This window comes from Wyeomyia smithii, chromosome 1, assembly GCF_029784165.1.
Source record: "Wyeomyia smithii strain HCP4-BCI-WySm-NY-G18 chromosome 1, ASM2978416v1, whole genome shotgun sequence".
NCBI classification, from domain to species: Eukaryota; Metazoa; Arthropoda; class Insecta; order Diptera; family Culicidae; genus Wyeomyia; species Wyeomyia smithii.
In genome coordinates this window covers 11,828,875-11,843,458 of record NC_073694.1, presented here as the reverse complement: position 1 = coordinate 11,843,458, position 14,584 = coordinate 11,828,875, and the positions used below count along the sequence as shown (strand labels likewise).

At 38.2% G+C, this 14,584-nt stretch overlaps 2 protein-coding genes and 1 long non-coding RNA gene across 4 annotated transcripts in view; 2 read left to right on the top strand and 1 right to left on the bottom strand.

Annotated features, from left to right (window-relative positions):
- The window catches only part of LOC129717469 (uncharacterized), a 149,954-nt gene that overhangs the window by 92,178 nt on the left and 43,192 nt on the right, over positions 1 to 14,584 (top strand). The gene's annotated exons all lie outside the window — the stretch shown is intronic.
- Positions 6,211 to 11,350, bottom strand: LOC129717459 (uncharacterized). Its single transcript, XM_055667359.1, has 3 exons — positions 11,036 to 11,350; positions 8,385 to 10,974; positions 6,211 to 8,334 (listed from the first exon to the last, which is right to left on the bottom strand). Exons 2-3 carry the CDS (start codon positions 10,960 to 10,962, stop codon positions 6,482 to 6,484), a joined length of 4,431 nt encoding a protein of 1,476 aa, XP_055523334.1. The 5' UTR covers positions 10,963 to 10,974; positions 11,036 to 11,350; the 3' UTR covers positions 6,211 to 6,481.
- LOC129717473 (uncharacterized) lies at positions 10,338 to 12,911 on the top strand. The gene is made up of 3 exons (XR_008726679.1): positions 10,338 to 12,114; positions 12,187 to 12,406; positions 12,821 to 12,911. It is a non-coding gene; the product is annotated as an uncharacterized LOC129717473 (long non-coding RNA).

Below are 14,584 nucleotides of genomic sequence, written 5' to 3'. Positions count from 1 at the left end.
GCTGAATTTGCCTCTAAATCAAAACCCAAAGCTGTGATCTGTGATTTTTTCTATAATAAATCATTCGTTGATGTTGAAGAAAGATATTTGAGGAATAATTAATAGGTATCTGATTATTTTAAATTTAAATATTTTTCACAAAACCACATGGAAATGCAAAACCATGATATTTTAGGCTCAATTTGTCCTGCAGCTATGATATATGATTTTTTCATTAAAATATTTGTGTATGTTCAGGAATGACTTTTGAGTAAAAATAACACTATGTAAAACATGCAAAATCATGAATATTTGGGCTCAATTTGCCTCTAAATCAAAATTCAAACCTATGACATGTAATTGTTTTTCATTGAAATGTTTGTTAATGTTCGGGAACAACATTCGGGAAATAATAATAGGTATCTTATTGCTAAAAGTTGTTACTGTTAGATGTTACTTTAAAAACTACGTATGTTTGAAGTATGTTTGAAGTATGTTTGAAGATAATTTTGTGCATACAGAAAAACACATTAAAATACTCTTTTTGAATATTTTTTTGCATATAATGCATGCAAAATTTTGACTTTTTGAGCATAAGCTCAATTCGCCTCTAAATATAAAATCTAAGCGATGACATGTGATTTTTTTTTCAATAAAAAGTTCGTTGTTCCTTCAACATCTGCAAATATTTTCTTGCAGCAAAATCCATGTTTTGATCATGTGCGAGTTGAGCAGAAAAAAAAATACATTTTTGATGTTTTCGTAGTTTTGTGAATGGTAAACACATTACGGGATTCGATTTCCTTTTTACGTTTACCGAAACTTGGCTGTAAAAAAGGCCACATTTCATTGGTTTAAACATCGATTAGGAGGTGACTTATGCATTAATTTTTATTTAATTTCTACGTAGTTTTGTGGATTAAAGCATTAACTTCCTCTCAGACGTGTTTCTTTGGACACCGAAAACATTTTCGTTATGAAAATTCACATGTCATCTTTTTAGATGTCATTATAGAGGAGAACTTAGCATGAATGGTCATTCTCAATTCTTATTACTTCGATTTCTTTCTTTCAAAAGTTACATAAAAAGAGGTTTTACTGTAAACGATTATCGAATATCCGGAAATCACCCGAATTTGGTATATTCGGAACTGGGATGACCCCACACAACATTTTCCAGAATGGCGACTTCTGGTTTCAGGAAAATAGCCAGAAGTGGTATTTGGCCAGCCATTTCAATACTTCCGAAAGTGGAACACCGTACGACATTTTGATATCCGAAATGGCGACTTCCAGTTTCTGTAAAACAGCCCAAAATCACAAAATGCAATCCAATATGAGTATTTCCGTTCTGTGCGTTCTCAGAATATTAAAGTACTTAAAGTGATGATGGACGTATAAGATGTGAAATATTTTTGAAGTGAGTTGTGCTAATATTGCAACGAATTATAAAAAATGATTCCTAATTTTGAAGCCTTTGATCCCGAGCATCGCCGGGAACGTTCAACTAGTATTCTATAAAACAAAAATCCAGGACGGGTCGGGTACTGGCAACTGCGGCGTTTTTTTCTACTTTCGGGCTCGGGTCGGGTGCGGGTTTACCTGACCATCTCTACTCTCGATGGGGACGGGACACGAGGCATATGGACGCTAGGCATATGGATGTTAGGCATAGTATGCTAGGCATACAGACGCGAGGCATAATGGATACGAGGCATACTGCCAAAAGGCATAACGGACGCGAGGCCGAATGGTCGCGAGGCCGAATGCGATGTTGTACGATCGCATGAGATCCAATAATGTAGTTCAGGTGTTATTATATTCCTACAGAGTTTAAGTTGGGTATAATACCTTTCTTGCAATCATGCGGCGAAGACACATAATCGAGGGCAAGGAAACGAGGCGGCACTAAGCCGCCGTGGTTTCCGCAGTACGAGTCGGCCGCCGACCCGCCGTCGGAAGCGGCGGCCTCTCGTACCCAAACGACTGATTTACTGGTTTGCTAGGTCTACTCAAACAGAGTTTTCTTCCCTTAGTTAAGTCCGAACGAGCGGTAGCGAGTAAGGACAGCATTCGCTCGAACAGCGAGTCGGCCGAAGGCCGCGAGTGTATTGCTTTCTAAATGACACTTTGAAGCGAAATACATGTTATCGAATGCTGTGTAGATGATGACGATAATAACATATTCCACAGAATTACAGAATTTATTAAACGTGATATTGTGGCGGTAGCTATACAAATTTCCACCACACGTGGTAAAACTGAAATCTACATAGCTTCGGCATATTTTCCTGGAGACATAGACGAGGCGCCTCCACCAGAAGTTTCAGCATTCGTGTCATTCTGTAAAAATCAGAACAAAGCATTCATCATAGGTTGCGACGCAAATGCACATCATACAGTATGGAGCAGCAACGATATAAACAAAAGAGGTGAGTGCCTGCTAGAATACATAACTCAAAATAATATAGATATTTGTAATAAAGGGACTGACTTCACTTTCATGAACTCCATAAGACAAGAAGTCTTAGATTTAACACTCCATGTCTCCAATGAAGTATCCTTATCCGATCACAGACATATTTTATTCGAATACAAAACAAATGACATTATCAAAGAAACTTTTAGAGACCCCAGAAAAACGGACTGGGGGCTATACTATTCTTATCTATTAGCGGGAGGCAACTTCCCAAATGATATTATAACCACAAACAGAGAACTTGAAAAAGTCTCTGTTCAAGTAACAAATAGAATCTTCCAAGCGTATAACAACAGTTGTCCGATCAGGATTCGATCAACAAACAGGGATGTTCCATGGTGGAACACCAGACTAGATAATCTAAGGAAGCAGGCACGAAAAGAGTTTAATCGCGCAAAGCGCACCTCACAGTGGGATGCATATAGAAGAGCTCTTACTACGTACAACAAAGAAATGAGGAAATCTAAACGTAAAAACTGGAGGCACCCATGCGAAAATATCGAGAGTACTCCAGTGGTTGCTAGGTTACAAAAAGTTCTTTCACAAGATCATTCTAATGGCTTAGGCACTTTGAAATATAACAGCGGAGCTTTCACTTCCACCGCCACAAAAACTTTGAAACTAATGATGGAGGTACACTTCCCAGGATCCTCACCAGTCGTGAGCGAAAGTGCGACTTCGTTGGAATCATACACTGGATCAGAAACGACCAGCATAATTAATTCCAATGAACCCAATGAAATTGTAGGTGCAGCTGGGCAAAATATGACCAGAGAGCATTCGCAAGATCTAGCAAGTCGTATTTTTACTCACGCGAGAGTTGAATGGGCAATAAATTCGTTTGCACCATATAAATCACCAGGTTCTGACGAAATCCGTCCTATCATGATTCAAGAGGGCAAAGGAAGCTTAACCTCTTGCTTAACTGAGATGTTCAAAGCAAGCTTAAGGTTAAAATATATTCCAAAAAGCTGGCGCCAAGTTCGTGTTGTCTTTATTCCGAAAGCTAATAAAAAGGACAAAACGAGTCCAAAATCGTTTAGACCAATTAGCCTTTCGTCATTCATGTTGAAATTGATGGAAAAACTCATCGATGACTATATAAAGTCAGAATATCTAAAGCCCAAACCTTTGAATAAATATCAATTTGCTTATCAGCATAACAAATCCACAGTAACAGCACTTCATGCACTAGTAACAAAAATTAAAAAAAACATTCGAAGCCAAAAAAATTATACTAGCAGCATTTCTAGACATCGAAGGCGCTTTTGATAATGCATCCTATAATTCAATGAAAGGTGTTATGATAAAACGTAACTTCGACAAAACTATCGTTGACTGGATATTTGAAATGTTACAAAAAAGAGAAATAACTTGCAATTATGGAGGCTCAACAGTCACAGTAAGGACTGCAAAAGGATGCCCACAGGGAGGGGTTCTCTCACCCCTGTTGTGGTCATTAGTGGTTGATGAACTGTTGACACAACTAGAATCACAGGGTTACGAAGTAATTGGTTTTGCGGACGATATAGTAGTTATAGTTCGTGGAAAATATGAGCATGTAATCAAAGATAGACTCCAAGATGCTCTAAATTTAACTACAATGTGGTGCAAAAAAGAGGGACTTACGATACATCCAAAGAAAACTAACGTTATTTTATTTACACGCAGGAAAAAAATCAAAATTCCTGACTTATGTCTCAATGGAACGAAATTAGAACTTTCGCAAGAAGTCAACTACTTAGGAGTAACTCTAGACAGCAAATTAAACTGGAGCTTACATATGGAAAAAATAATAAATAAGGCTACAAGTGCCTTATGGATCAGTAAAAAAACCTTTGGTAACAAATGGGGATTGAAGCCAAAGATGATCTATTGGATCTATACAGCTATCGTTAGACCCAGAATAACATATGCGTCCTTAGTATGGTGGCCAAAAACAAATGTCAGGTATGCTCAAAAGAAGCTGGAAAAGTTGCAAAGACTTGCCACAATTTCCATCACTGGAGCAATTCGAAGTACTCCTTCAAAGGCACTAGATGCTATGTTAAGCTTACTTCCATTGCATCTATTTGTACAATTAGAAGCAGAAAAAAGCGCACTAAGGCTACAAAGAACAAAAAAGTTCCTTGAAGGAGACCTTAGGGGACACCTCAGTATACTTGATAATTTCAAAATCAGTGCAATGTTATCTCAGGAAGACTGGATGAATAGGCAGTACAACTTTGAACGACTATTCCAAGTGACTGAGCCAAGTCGCACTGAATGGGAATCAGGTGGGCCTAGCATTCAACCAGGCTCAATAGTGTTCTACACGGATGGCTCCAGGTTAAACAACAGGGTTGGCGCTGGGGTGGCAGGCCCTGGAGTCAGTCTATCAATACCAATGGGAGAGTGGCCAACAGTATTTCAAACAGAAATACAGGCAATAATTGAATGCGCTACAATTTGCTTACGACGTAACTATAGACATACAAATATATGAATTTTTTCGGATAGTCAAGCTGCACTAAAAGCACTGAAATCCGTTTCCTGTTCTTCGAAATTAGTATGGTATTGTGTTCAATTGCTACAGCAGGTGGCTAGAAATAGTAAAGTAAACTTATTCTGGGTACCTGGGCATTGCGGCATTGAAGGGAATGAAAAAGCTGATCTGTTGGCGAGAAATGGATCAATGCAGTTGTTCATAGGGCCAGAACCGTTTTGTGGGATCTCAGAATGTGCCCTCAAAATGGAACTTAAGAAGTGGGAACAATCAATGATAGAAAACATTTGGAAAAACAATAATTCAGCTCGACAATCGAAAAAATTTATTGCACCCCAAAAAACAGTAACCCAGCGATTGCTCAGTATCTCAAAAAAAGACTTATGTACCTACAGTGGCCTTGTAACAGGACACTGCCCAAGTAAATATCACTTTAAACAGATAGGTAAATTGCAAAATGATGCCTGTCGCTTTTGTAACCTAGATAAAGAAACCTCGGAACATTCATTATGTGACTGTGAAGCACTCTCTCAAAAGAGGAAGCAATTCTTTGATAAACACTTAATACAACCATTAGATATCTGGATGACTTCTCCCAATAAGGCAGTGAACTTTATTCGTTCAATAATACCTTATTGGGATGATGCCTATATTCAGCAAGTGGAAACCATTCAACCTAATAGTGGTACGACACCCTGATAAGGCTTACATCAAATAGGGGCCCGCCACAAAAGATCAAATCTCTGGTCGCAGTGGAAAATGTACCCAACAGGAAAAAAAAAACATATTCCACATCACTTCCCCTTGGCCTTGTGTCCTTTCGGCCTTGTATCCATTCGGCCTCGCGTCCATTCGGCCTCACGTCCATTCGGCCTCGCGTCCATTCGGCCTCGCGTCCATTCGGCCTCGCGTCCATTCGGCCTCGCGTCCATTCGGCCTTGCGTCTATTCGGCCTCGCGTCCATATGCCTCGCGTCCGTATGCCTCGCGTCTATATGCCTAACGGGGTGTCACCTCTACTCTCGATGTCCAATATCGTATGCTGAAATTGGTTCCATTGACGAGAACCTCTACAGGATCCGGAGTAAAGGAGTTTCACTCGGGTGTACCAAAAAAAAAAATCGATTTTCGTAGATGTCCAGAAGCCTGTTTTCCAGTTTTGGCGGTTTGAAAAAAATATTGTGAATTTCGGATTTGATCAGTTTCTCCCGTTTAGTCATAAAATAGCTTCGAACTTCTTAAAATAATTCCATGTGACACCCTCATGTTCGTTTTCTTCTGTCATCTGACTAGTACTGCCCTAACCTGATGAATTGAAATTTGGTTGCTGCAATTTGGCCAATTTGTAGAATAGTAGTTGAACTTATGTCTAATTTTAAAACGTTAGAAGACTTCATGCCGAAATTCCATAACTTGTACCATTAAAACAGTCGATCTGATTTTATGATCCATAAAAATGGAAATATATTAGTATTCACAAACTATTCATTTCTCAATTTCTTTACTCTGTTAAATATTACACTAATTGCCTGATTGTTTTTAGAGTGCATTCAAATAATTTATGGTCGTTTCATGATCAACCCGAGCATCGACTGAAAATTTCGAGAAAACTTTATGTTGTTTAGAGTCAAAATCCTGCCTCAGCGCATCTAAACTCGTATAAGTCACATCATTACTGTTCAAACTGTTATAATCCAGATGCATTCGATAAACAATCAACTCGTAGCTGCCGTTGTTGTCCATGCGAGCTGTCCTCCCCTTGATTAGTACTTCTTCATGAGGATCACACGAGAAAAATGTTTGTATGACATGCAGGCCTCCGTTCTTTTCGACTTCGTCACTGGATTTGAAGTCAATTCCTCGTACCATATCGTGAGTTGTTAAAGTAATGGTTCCAGCTACGCCCGCTTCATTGATGTAACGATTTCTCAATTCCCATTCGGTATCCGATTTCAACACGTTCAAACTGCTCAATTTACCGAAATATTTTTGTTGAAAAAGATGAACTTGAAGATGCTGCGTAAAACAGACAAGCACGGATCGGTTTTCTGCTATTACCGTTTGGACGCGATGGAAGATTTCAGCCCACCATTGCGAATCGTCGGCTAATACACGAAAATCACGTGACGGGTGAAAGCGAAGCTTGGAAACACCGGAATGCGCCGGTATAATCGACGTTTGGTTAATGTTAAAATGATCTTCAACTATTTCTTTTGTGGGTGACATTATGCTGGAAACACCAAGAATTAACGAATACTTTCTCAATAGTACTGCGCGGGAAATCGAGCCGGCTGGCAGAAGGAAATACCCGTAGTTTACTTCGTTTTCTACTTTAGTCTTGTAATTAATTTTACACTGGTGGAAGTAGTTGAATATGTTGTAATATTGCAGATACTGTTCGTTTATGTACTTATTTTCATATTTGACAAGTATGGTACCTTTAGGGCTGAGCTTAAATAAATCAACCATTGGCTTCTTGTAAACCTCAACAGCACAATTGACCATTTCCTTTAGATGTTGGTTGAACAATTTTTTGTTGGTGTATTTTTCAATTTGTGAATAATAATAACCACCCATCGGCAGATAAAACTGCTTGTCGTTGGCGATAAATGCTGGGAATTCTTTATCTTTTATCATCTCCTCCGAATCTATAAAAGAATAAATGTCTTCTAGGACGTTATCGACTTCATTGTTGTGTTCTTGTGAAGATACAATCTCCCATATTTTCTCTTGTATTAAATCCAATCCCGGTAACATGGACACCACTTCGACATTATAAGATGGGTACAGAAACAAATCTACTTCATCTATTAGAAGAACTATGTTAGGCATATCTTTGAAAAACGAATCTTTTCGAGTTTGCTCGTTTTTAGCCAACAACATCTGCGTAAACAAGTTTCCCAGTTTCGTACGATCAACTACATCTTCGGTAAATGTTCGTATTGTACCATAAACAATGGAATTTTCAACATTAAACATGGAGAAGAACTGCTGGAAGATTTGTTCATTCCTCGATACCAGAAATTCATTTCCGCAGGCTATCCGAGGGTCATGACCTGTCAACGCCAGCAGAGCAGCTGTCAAAGCTAGGACTAGTGATTTTCCTTGTCCACTTAGAACTTGTGCCAGATGATTTAGAACACCTTGAGTCGCTTGATCCACGCTCAGCAGTCTGAGTATGCAGAGAATCTGAGTACAACGAGGAGTAAGAAATTTTCCAGTGGTTGAAACATCCTTCGATTCCAGAATAGACCAAACAACTGCCAACCCTGCTAGGAGTTTTGGTATTTTTTCTCTTTTGTCATTGTTGTTCCACGTTTTAAATGACTTCTGGAGCTTCATTTCTAAAACTTTGTTAGCAGCTCGTGATGCTTCCTTAGTATATTCTGAAACTAAACAAAACTATTAAAATTTAAAATGAAGAATATTACCACAAGCTTACAATTGTGCGAATCCACAAGAAACTGATTAAAAGTTTCTTCATAAATCTGGTAAGCAGAGCGTAGAACTTCTATTTCGGATGCGCTGTTCAATTCTTCGAACAATTTCAACGCTTCGTCAATTTTCATATGGTTTTGTTTTCGAATAAATTTCGTGTATTGGTTCTCAATTTGACGGATTCGATTTGTGAAATCTGCATGAGAATAGCTGTTATCAACGGCATTCTCAAAAGATTCAATCCGTCCATCCAGAAACAATTGAAACGATTTATAATCAGCTTGTTCCTTGAGATTCAAGAACGATTTTCTTAGGGCTTCAAGAAGTTCTTTAGTCGTACAGATTTGCTCCGTTTCCGATAGTTTGCTACCTGACTTCCACTGGTCTTTCGTTAGCTGATTTTTAACGTACGACAGCATTGTTACCAGAACTTCAATAACATAATGCTTTGGGAGTGAAGAACTTTCGAGGAAGAGTGATGCTGTTTTGATGAACTTTTCCACCGCTATAACTCGATAACTTTTATGCTCTGTTTGGGTCCATTCGTTATCAACTAGTTCAATCGTTTTGAAATCCTCAAACGTTTTCATACTGACGCCGGGAAAAGCTTTGATATACCAAACGAATTGAACTTCATTTAAGTCTCTCAACAGTTCACAGTACGATTTAAAGAAGCATTGTAAAATTTCTATACTGATAGATTTACTCAAAGCATCAAAAACGATATCCAGCAGGATCTTTTTCAGTGATTCCATCTCCGGGAGACAGATTTTGGAAGGAATTGCGGCTATAATATTATCTCTATGTTTCCAATACAAATTGAACGCGTTTACCAAACCTCGGAAATAGCTTGGAGTGAACGAGGATTGAATGAACTCAAGATTGATTATGTTAAGCTGTTTTTGTAAAATCTGGTGGTCAATTGTGGAGCAATCTTTCTGTACCAAAAAGTTCATAGTTTGTACTATAAAACGAGCTATACTGTGAGTCATAACACGAAGCATTTCCATCTGATCGGGACCAGCTTCAAACATAAAATCCATGTAACTCTCGAAAATGGCTTCGAAACAACTACATTCTTGTTCCGCTGGTAGACTATGATAAAGAACGTCGCCAAGCAGATAGTGCCAAATGTACTTCTCGTCAACTATGTTCAGTGAATTTCCTTCACTTGAAATTGGTTTGGAAAGTCTGACCAGTTGCTTCCATGTTGAATGATGTTTTCGTTCTTGGAAAAACTCGGCTGTGTTCTTGAAACGTCGCTTCTCACTATCGCAATTCAGATCAAAATGCTTCAGGAGCTTAATGATAATGAAATATTCCTGCTCCAAACACTTCGTAATCAAATCCTCAGACTTCCAAGTAATTTTTTCGATCGCATGCCATCCACAACTGTCACTAGTGAGAAGATCTTCCGCTTTGTGGTCTGTTCTGCCACTGATTTCAACAACTAATTCTTGCAAACTTTTTGCCAAAAGATAAAAGCTCGTACTGATTAATCCATTAACTGGAAGTTGCTTTGATACTGTTAACTTTTCCACACAGTTAGTCCAACGAACGGCAAGGTCAGCCAACGGTTTCTGAAATATGTTTTCACTCAAATCTTTTGTCAAAGCATTTAATAAAGCGACATCCTTTTTATGAACGAAAATGATTCGATCGTTGCTGCAATTTTCGAGAAAGTTTTCTAAACAGATCGGCGCTATTTTCAAAAGTTGTTCCCTGTGGGATGAAAGGTTTCTATCTAGAATCTGTTGTAATTGAGCGATTATTTCTGCCCTAGGTGTTGTCGACTGATGATCAAACTGAGCTAAAATCTTATCTCTTACAGTACCACGAGTTTCTAGTTCCAAAAATGACGATGTCATTGAACGTAATTCTGCTCTGATTAATCTGTTTGCATTTATTGCTTCGCACAATTGGCGGAAGTCCAAACTATCCGAATGTTGGCTTATTAAAAAACACAATTGAATATTCTCAGCACTGTTTGCGCCCTCAAATGTTTGTTGTAAGACATTTTGAATTTTCTCCACTATTGAAGACTGCAGTTCCTCTCGTTCTGTGGTCAAATCATCTTGTAGTACCTTCAAAATTCGTAGCTGTTGAAGCAGATTTGTTTTTGCTTCATCAAAATCGACAGCTTGCGTGATCGGTTGTGGATTATCAATTCGTACTTTGGCCACAAAATTATCATCCGCCGTCATCAGGCAGCCTTCGTTGTGTAATTTAATATTCAAATCTGCATGGCAAAGTCGGGCGAAGAAAGCCAATTGATCGATCCTTTTTTTCGTTAAGAATTTCTTCTTGATGTACTCTCCAGTGTTGCAATCGCGAAAGATTCCGATTGTATCAAGACTCTGAATCGATACTCCACACTCTTCTTCTAGTGTGAAGGTCTTTTCAACAATCGGAACTGTTATGAGCGAAGGTTTATCGTCCATTGATTTATTTTTATCAGTTTTATCTAACCCTTCTGACTGAGTCGTCATTCTGGAAGGCAGCAAATCAGTCGTACTATTTTCCACCTCACTGAAAACTTCGTCACGTTCAAAATTACACTGACCCTCCTCTCTGTCGGTCATTTTTCCGACGATCTGTAACGATATAATCTGGCTAGATTCACTTCTTAGAACTTTTTCAAACAAATGTACTCACCTAACCGACAAGAATGGATTTTTTATTTCACCTCAGAAATATCTTTTCATTAGGAAAGGAAGCAGCTTAATCGAAGTTGAACACAAGAATCGGAGACTACCGCTTCTCTCACTAAACTTGTGTTTATCGTCTCACATTCGAAACACAAATAAATCTTGCATCCTCAGCATAAATGCACTGCTTGCTGTTGATTGTTGATATTTCTTGATTTTAAATCGAGAACCGACTGATGTATTTTTTTTCGTTTCACTAATCACAGAGTTTATCCACAGAACAAGTTCGGCAAACCACAGATCGGTAGAGCTTTTATTTGTCCCCGAAATACTACCCGGTATCGAAAATCGGGGTAACCAATTTCGGCCTGATTCATTGCTTTGCTTACCTATCGTAGTACGAGATACCTACCGAAAATAGATTGTATAGAGCCAAAATCCCGGAGCTAGCTAAAAGCCTATCGCATGACAAGAATTTTCATCGTTATCCTGTACAATATAGAAATAAACGAAATGGGGGAAAGGAGTCCTTTTCGAGTGCCAAAATCAAAGAATGCAGAATATCACCAGTGGTGGGCGACGCTAATCGCTTATCCGTTAGCTGAAAAATTTAACTCGATAATTGTAAACGCTAAACCCATATTAGCGGAACTTTCGCTAATCGCTAACTTATTAAAACGTAGATTGTAAAATAGTTATATTTATCTGTCTTCTATCTTTTATTTTCTATCTATTTATATAAAAGATAAGTTTTGTATGTATGAAGGTATGTATGTTCCAGCACAGACCGAAACATGGTGACGAGAAGGAGAGGGACAACTATCAAAGAGGGGTTTTAATTGATAAGAAAGTCAGATCTTTCAGTGCGTTGAATTTGTACGATAACTTTCGGTTTCTGAGAAGCAAAACTGTAGAAAACGTTTACAAACCTCCCAACATTGATATTTCCGAAACCAGGATGACCCTTAGAAACCAGAAATAAAACGACCAACGACATTTTTCCGGTTTCAGAATTTTGTGAAAATCAATTTCGCGATTTCTGCCTTTTGTCAAGCTGTGTAAAATTGAGTAAAATGTTCAAATAATGTAAGTATATCTATAAAGAAAACTATGTTCAGAAAATGACAACGGGTGTCCAACGCTATTTTCAAATTCAAGATGGCGACCCCTGGTATCTGACACGCTGTGGATAGCAGAAAAAAATATTCAAATACTACCTGATATTAGGTTTATAGAACAGAGCTGTCTCCTCAAAACCGAACATTGGAAGAGATTCAAAACTTGAGGAAAATGTGAAGATAGTCCCATCATAAGGATATTGTCTGCATAGAAAAATAAAACGAGAAGACAAAGCAAGCATTGATTTTCACTACCAAAGGTGAGTTTAGGCTATTGATGATGTGTTTTCAGTGTAATTGGAGTTCATTTGAGGTTTATAATTTCTGTGGTACCCGTAACTTAACACTAGTGTTTTTTTTATTATAAGTAAACAAAAAAGTGCTTTCAAGTTTTTAGTCAACAATTATGGCTCCAAATAAATGTAGAAGACTGGCGCTGACGCTGAGTGTTGTGCGTGTTCTATCTCTACGTGAAGTTAAACTAATTTACGAGGTTTTCCCCCAAATAAAATTAGTATTTTCAGTGAAATTCAAAGTTACGTAGTTGTTCCATATTTTCTGTGAAAATATTATTCATGAATTGAAATCTGAAACGTCTCGTAAAATGGTTTCTGTTTCGCTAAACCTTTAAGTCGTCGCATCACGATGCTACCAATTTCAATTCTTGTTTTCAGCCACTGAAAGGAGCACAACAACAACCATTGATATGTCATGAATTAGTCTAGAAAAAGTTCAGCAATTCTTTTGGGAACACAATATAACGGACACTTTTTATATGTTTTTCGAATTCGTTTGCGTTTTCCACGTTAAAAGTTTGAAAATTTCAGCTATGAAAGGCAGTCAACTGAGATCTTTATGACATGCTGTTGTATTTATTTGTTGGATTTTATAATTAATTTTTCTTAATACATATCACATTATACATGATCATATTAACAATGTTTGGATGACTTTATACGGTCTATGGTTGCGCTGCAATGTCCTTGTAATAACTTATTTCAATAATTGTTTTCAGCAGCACAATAACTACTATTGAAATGTCGTGAATTAGTCTTATGTAAGTTAATCTATTGCATTTTATCACAACATGACGGATAATGGAAATAATACAGATTTATACAGATTTTTTTTTGGTTTTCATGGGGTCGTAAATTAAACTTCTTTATATAGTTGAAAAACATAAATTCACTCAAATGCGGTGGAGCGTGTCGGAGTTTTTTTTTATATTCATATGCTACGCATAAACGTGTGCATGAATGAATCACGGAAAAAATGTTAAACAAGCTATATTGCATTTTTTTTCGAAAAGGATATACATATGCAGACTTTATTTTACAGATTTTTCCAAATATTACCAAGGTGATAAGATTTGTTGAGCTCCAAAATACAGATGAAAATGTGGCATCACTGCCCGTAATGCTGGTGGCTGTTAGTAGTACATGGCTACTGCAAAATACTGAAATGTTTGGAATTCTGGACGGACTAACCAGTAAACAAGAATAATCGGCAACTGGTACCTTTTGGTGCCTCGAAGTTTTGTAATAGAAGCGTTGCAATTCCCTCTACTGTTTGTTTTAATGGAATATAAGAATACGGTAGTCAACGTCATGCGGTCGTGTCTTGAATACCACCCTCCTACTATTTCCTCCCCCACGAAGGAAGTGAGCTCCGAGGTTTATTTCACAGACCAAGTTTCCCAAGAAGGTGCGGCTGTGGCTGACAATCACCGAGAAAGAGATGTCAAAGTTGCTTTTCTTTCGTTCCGGGCTGTCCGTGAACGGGGAAATTTATAGTACGAAGTGCCTGCCAGAAGTTGCGTCGTTCATCAAGAAATACCATAAGCGCGAAGACACGGTGTTCTGGCCAGATTCGACATCGGCCAACTACTCGAAGCGATCGTTGGAGGAGATGGAGCGGCTGAATATCGATGTGGTACCGAAGTCGGCGAATCTGGGCAAACTTGAAGCGCAAGATCTATTCCAACAATTTTGTCGCGAAAACGGAGAAGGAATCAATAAAAAATTATAAAACAAAGAAAGAGCTTAAAAACATGGCTACACGAATGTTTTCGTCCGCCATGGCGAATGTTCCGGTTAACTGCCGGAAGGCCACACGCAAGGACGTAATATTTTTTTGCGAGGAAGCTAACATGATTACCTTCCATGGGAAATTTATCCAACTCAATTATTTCTAAGACATCACCATCATTCATCACCATCTGAAAAAAGTCCATTTTTTTACCGCAAATGCTAGCTGTCAAATTATCGATACTTATCGATAAAAGCCCCGAAATTATCGATTGTTATCGATGTCCGTTTTGGGCGATATTTCCCATCACTAATCATCTCTCAACACGGAATGTCCTTTTAAAACGTCACTCAGTGTGGGGAACTTGGGTGATTAGGGGAAGAACCAAACCAAACTGCTTTCTTTCTCCG